A 6,670-nucleotide genomic window follows, 5' to 3' on the forward strand; every position below is an offset into this window, starting at 1 on the left:
TCTCCTCCTCGTGTTGTTTATAACTTAAATTAAAATTTTTTTAATTCAAATTATATACATTTTTTAATTAAGAAAGGTTTCTGTTTGGATAAAAGAATTTTTGTAGATTTAAGAAATAATTTAGTTAATTTTTTATTATTTTTGAAAGAAAGAAATTTTTATTTAAACATTTTTTACATTTAAATAAATTAATTTCCTCCAAAAAAATAAAAATTATTTTTATTTGCGTTACATTTCAGATCAACAAAATCTTTTTTAAAATTTAAAAACTCATAATTATAATTATATAAAGAAAAATTATATAAAGAAAAATTATTTTCTGTATTTAAAAAAATATTTCATTATATTTATATAATTGTTTTTCTTCAATCTAACAAATATTTCTTTTACTTTAGAAAAATAATTCAAAGAAGTATATTTTTTTAAGTCAAACAAAATTTTTTTCTCCGTGCGTTATTGTAATTCTTCTTATACTTATTTGTAATGCAGTCTATAAATTTGTAGAATTTCTTTGCAATTGTAATATTTTTCTTCCTTTAAACTTCTCAAAATCTCGTTAGATTACTGTTTATGAATTATTATATCTTGAAATTATAATTTCATTTCATACATTAGTCTATAACACAAAAGTCCTAAATTTGATAAAAATAAGTACAATAGTCAACAATCGTCATAATGTATTTAATTTTAACCATCAAATCTGTCACGTTGAGTCAAAGTTATAAACATTGTTACCTGTGCAAACCGAGAGAGAGAGAGAGATGTATTTTTAATCTAGAAATATAATTTATTCTAAAAGTGAAATAGATTAAACGATGGCAAAGCTGTCCTAACGGAGATTGAAGGAGAGAGTTTTTAAGAAACTAACTTGGGAACTAATATATGTTTTGCAAGAAACAAGGAGTTTCAGGAGTAGGAGAGAGGATAGTATTAAGTGGAAGAGCTTCCCTCTCTCTCTCTCTCTCTAAAAAAAAATTGAAAAATATTTGATAATTTTTCTGTGTTACTCTGATTATTAATACCGAACTTTCATTTTTTTATGTAAATTATCTCTGTAGTCATTCATTTGTAATATACGATGTTTCTATATTTAAGTTTTAAATTTCTCGGAGATGTCCTTAATATACAGGATTGTGAAACATTTAGTGGGGAGATTAATATTTAGATCCACATTATAAACTGTATTATTACTTTCTTTTACAATGATAATTAATTCGGTTGTTAATGATTAAAAATATTAGATCCAAAGAGTTTTTTTTTTTAATTGTACATTTTATTGTATGTTCATTTTATATGCCCTTTTTTTCTTTCATAACCCGAAATCATACAAAATCAGTATTTTTTTCTACATATTTATGAGAAAATAGACACTACGTTTATACAAATAATATATATTAAACAAAGAAATAATATTATGTCAACCAGATCACGAAGATATTGGTGCATTGGCCAGAACAGTCGCGTTAATAATCAATGACATTCATCAGCTTGTGCTCATGTTTCCTTAAAAATAATACTATGAAACGCGCGCGCGATGTTCGGACTTTATCTACCTAGCATCAAATTTATGCTAACGTTTCAGAACGAGAATATCGAATGGCTGGTAAGAAAGGTGGAGAACAGGGAGAACGCGAGGTTCAAAATCGATCGAGAGCTCAAGCAGTCTACACAGATTCTAAAACCTGTTTCTCTGGTGTACTGTTTACACTTATAGGAGGTCTCCTATAAAAACAAAAGTCTGTAATTTGACGATAAAACTTCAAAACGAAGTATATATACGTGTAAAATTTATAATGTACGCACGAGTGAAACTATGTGGAAAAAAAGGAACGATAAAGAAATTATGTGCTCGATCGTGCTCGAATAATCCGTATCAGAGTGACAGTACCAAACCCAAGCCTTTCGAAAACATTCCAGGGCCAAGAGCCTTACCCGTTATTGGAACGCTGTACAAATATGTGCCTTTCATCGGTAAGAATAATATGTAGTATTTCGATAATTAACTAAAAACATTTATTATTACTGCAAATTTAATATTTTTGTTTTTTAATTCACTTTCTGTATTTTCCTCTTTACCATTAAGCTATAGAAATGGATTTTGATTCTACATACAACTTTGCTGCTATATTTTTGCATATTCCCGAATACAATATTTGCTCATTTAGTCATTTATCTTTTAAATACCGATAGATTAATCTTATCAAATATATGTTAACGGTATAGGTGAATACAATTTCACAAAGCTGCACACGAACGGCTTATTAAAATTGAAACGTTATGGACCTTTGGTACGTGAGGAAATAGTACCAGGTCAGCCAGTCGTATGGGTATTCCGACCGGAAGATATCGCAGAAATTTTCAAAGCTGAGACGGGTCTGCATCCTAAGAGAAGATCGCACTTGGCTCTTCTCAAATATCGAAAAGACAGAAGTAATGTTTACAACAGTGGGGGTCTTTTACCCACGTAAGAATTGTTCTCACAAAATTTCAATACACCATACTATATATTACGATATATTACGATATCTGTAAAAATCGATAAAAACGTTTCGTATCCTAGTAACAATAGAATTTAAAAAACGCACAAATTAGTAGGGATTTAATATTTTATTCATTATTTAGAAATGGCACCGAGTGGTGGAGGCTGCGTCGCGAATTTCAGAAGGTCCTTAGCAAACCACGCAATGTTATCGATTATTTGGAGGATACTGACGCAGTTGTTCAAGAGTTCGTGCAGCTCTGCTCCAGCGAAAAACCACCAAACGATTTCTTACCTTTATTCTCACATCTTTTCCTCGAACGTAATATCCTTTCACCTGGATAAATTATTCTATTCACTAACGTTAATAATTTTAGCAAAAAATATTCGTAATATTAATAAAAGGAGTGTTGTGTATATTAACGTCATCAGTATAAATATATTTTCAGTGATTTGCCTCGTGACTTTTGATGTAAAAATGGGAAGTTTATCAGAAGAAGAAAAACATCCACATTCCAGAAGTTCAAGGCTGATCAAAGCAGCTCTTATGACAAATAGTGTAATGTTAAAATTAGATAACGGCCCAATGTTTTGGCGATTTTTTGAAACACCATTATACCGAAAATTGCGTAAGGCGCAGAATTATATGGAGAAGTGAGTACACAATTATGATCAAGAAATAACTGCTCGTATATACAAACAATAAAATATAAGAAAAGGCCTCTAAACAAGCAAAATAGACGTATATTTGACAACATTTTTAATTTTACAATATAAGAGATGGGACATTTTGGCTTACTCAGTCATCTTCAGCCATCATAAAGATTTAATCCATATATAAACACTTACTGTATAAAGAATCTAAAAAAACATTATATGATACTAAATCATGCAAGGCGCATCGCAATTTTACAAACAATAATTTTCTATAATATGATTGGAAAGAAGACTGTTTTATGCGAGTACATCACCTAAATACGAGAAACACCACTTGACGGTCAAAATTAGATGTTGAATTAATACATATATGTATGTATTCTTTTTAAATGAATTTATTTCATAATAGACACAAAGATGTATGTTTACGTGACCTTTTTTTAATTTTTCAATAATATCAAAATATATGATTTATCCAACAGTTCCGTACCTTTTCTTAGATTAAGACCGTTTTCTTTAATGTATAAAACTCCCGAGATTAATCTTTTGTAATATTTCGATTCAGTCCATGATTTTAACGTATTTCCATTCAAATTTATGATTAAACTGCATTTTTTCAGAGATGATCGAGTGTTTAGATTAGTGGATAAATCCTCCTAATGTTTCAGATATATTTTGTTTAATCTTCATTTTAATTTTGTCTTTGTTCCATTTAAGAAGCGTTACAATCACCGTAATACAATTTATAATATTATTGTTGTCTGTCGATAAAATAGCTCTGTCTTTTTGTGCCTTTATAAACATATTTAATTTATCAAGGTATTTACCCATGATATTTTTCTTTGTTTATCATAGCTACAGGATAATTATGTATTTGTTAGTCTTAACATTATTATTGTTAATGTTCTTGTGCATTGTAATGTCCTTGTTCATTGTAGAATTAAAAAGACTTTTAAGCCTGATATTAATTTTATAATGCGTTTATACACTAAGAAAAAAATGCTGTTGATTCAATTAAAGTCTATATTACGGGCTGTCACTAACATAAGTGATTAATTCATGTATATTTTTATTGACATAAAGGCATAAATTATTATTTCAATAATCAAGCCTTTATATCAATAAAATATACGCATGAATTAATCACTTATGTTAGTCACAGCCCGTAATATAGACTTTAATTGAATCAACAGCATTTTTTTCTCAGCGTATGGATTGAATCTTTATAATGGCTGAAGATGGCTAAAAGTGAAACGTCCTATCTTTATATTGTAACATTAAAGATACTATCAAATATACATCTATTTTGCTCGTTTATAAGCTTTTTCTTATATTTTATTATACACAATTATGAATGTGTTCATTAATATAGACATAAAATATTAATTGTCATGCCCTTGAATCATTGGATAAAATATTCGATCATTTCATAAATAATGCAAAATTTAAAATTTGCATTAACATTATTTTTTGCATTAGCATTAATAGTTTAAGCAAGTCACTGGTTATATATATAGAGATATAATATAATAGAATCACTAGAACTTTTAAAATTATTAAAATCTATCAATGACATATATTAAGACAAAGTTTTCTGCAGTAAAACAGAATATAATGAATTATTAAACAAGAAGGAAAAGTACATCATTTAAAATTTAATTTAAATAATAATAAGACTTTTAAAAACAAAAATAAAAATATTAACGAAACACGGGTTAGAAATTTAAGCTAGATGTTTTTGCTCAAATGAATAATTTAATATTTAAAAGATTTGAATAAGCACACAGATCGACACAAAATCGCTTTCGGAGATATTTTTCGATCTTTGATCTCTTTTTTACTTAGTTACTCCTTCTCTCCTTCTCAGTTGCCCCCTCCTAGTTCTGTTACTTCGGTTCCTTACTTTTAGGCCCTAGATAAAGCAAGGCAACAGTGATAGGAATAGTACAGAAATAATTCCGATAAAATCATATAGAAATAACTCGTCAGAAATTTATCACTATTGTCTTAATCTGTGTTCCTATGTGTATTGACATATGCATTCCCGAATGTTGGATCCCTCTGAGATTTCTCTCTGCTATCACTATCGTTCTCGAGGTTATCGCCTCGCATTGTGTTCAGGGCTTTACTCGATTCTGAAAAATCAATGCTCTGGAATCGCATACATTCGTTTCGTATTGAAAAGAAAAAATTAATTATAACATTAATTAAAAAATTAACTATAAGAGAAATATAAGTATTCGTATTCGATTTAAGAAGTTTTATCGCGTTTGGAGCATACAATTTATAAATTATATTAGAAGAGCCTGAAATTTTTGACATCAGAATTATTATGTATTACTAACATTCTTTTATTATAGTTACATGTAAAAGATTTATATATATGTATATATATATATATATATATATATACAGGGTGTATAAAACTCAACAGAGCGATTCTTTGGTTTATTTCAAGTAAAAAAGTCCATATAAACATGTGTCCTAAACGGCTTAGTTGCCGAAATAAAAAAATTTAAACGTGTAGTGATAATCCGTTTATTTGAAAGAAATACAACTTGAACTAGTCAAAAACTAGTCAAAAACAGAAAAACAAAAACAGGCTTTAGTTCTTCTGACGAAATAAAACAATTAGATGAATTGTTGAAAATGTCCACCTTGCGCCATGATACATCCATCGAGCCTTGTTCTCAAAGATTGACACGCTCAAAGATATCAGGTGTGTTACGTATTGCCTCGCATGAAGCAACTATTCAATTCCTCAAATCATTCTCATTCTCAATTGGGGTGGGCATATCTGCCATTTCAAAATTTGTAAACTTAGACATGATGAAACCGATTTTGATGGATTGAAACAATTTGGCCCGAAAACGTATATATTAGGTGTTAAACTTAATTCCTGCCGCTCGCTACTAGAGGGTGCTAGCTCCAACACTGGCGAGTTTCGACAATGAAGTCATATGTCTTTTGTAGTTTAGACATCGCTGAAAGTGATTCAATCATCACAGGTTAGATTTCTCGACGCCAAAAAGAATTTCCAATGGATTGAAAATGAATCGCGATAAGCTGTTTTTCCGACGTGTGCTTCTTCACTACTTCGACCTCAAGAAAACCGCAGATGAAGCGCATCGCTTATTATCCGAAGTGTATGGTGATGAAATTCCATCGGAAAGAATATGTAGAGTTTGGTTTGAACGCTCCCGAAACGGTGATTTTGATGTGAGAGATAAAGAACGTCCAGGACAGCCGAAAAAATTTGAAGATGTCGAACTGCAAGAATTGCTTGATGAGAATCCAGAAAACGCTTTTAGAGTTATCGAAACAGTTAAATGTTACTCCAAAGGCCGATTGAGTGACGAATTGATGCAAAAAAGATCATCCGTAGCCAACAATCGACGCAAAGTCATTTTGTTGCATAACACTCGACCGTATGTCACGAAAAGCGTGAAGCAGGCACTTCTAGAGCTTGAATGGGAAGTTCTCCCGCATCCAGCGTACTCTCCAGACTTGGTACCGTCGGATTACCATCTCTTC

The 6,670-nt window shown here is 30.1% G+C and overlaps 1 protein-coding gene across 1 annotated transcript in view; it reads left to right on the plus strand.

Annotated features, from left to right (window-relative positions):
• Window positions 1-1,662: 1,662 nt before the first annotated feature.
• Window positions 1,663-6,670, plus strand: part of dib (Cytochrome P450 302a1, mitochondrial) — a 40,560-nt gene continuing 35,552 nt past the window's right edge. Inside the window, exons 1-4 of the mRNA XM_018516354.1 lie at window positions 1,663-1,971; window positions 2,224-2,464; window positions 2,623-2,801; window positions 2,929-3,133. Of these exons, the coding sequence (XP_018371856.1) occupies window positions 1,794-1,971; window positions 2,224-2,464; window positions 2,623-2,801; window positions 2,929-3,133 (803 nt within the window). The 5' untranslated portion in view covers window positions 1,663-1,793. The remainder of the gene's footprint in view (window positions 1,972-2,223; window positions 2,465-2,622; window positions 2,802-2,928; window positions 3,134-6,670) is intronic.

This window comes from Trachymyrmex cornetzi, unplaced genomic scaffold, assembly GCF_001594075.2.
Source record: "Trachymyrmex cornetzi isolate Tcor2-1 unplaced genomic scaffold, Tcor1.1 scaffold630, whole genome shotgun sequence".
Taxonomy (NCBI): Eukaryota; Metazoa; Arthropoda; class Insecta; order Hymenoptera; family Formicidae; genus Trachymyrmex; species Trachymyrmex cornetzi.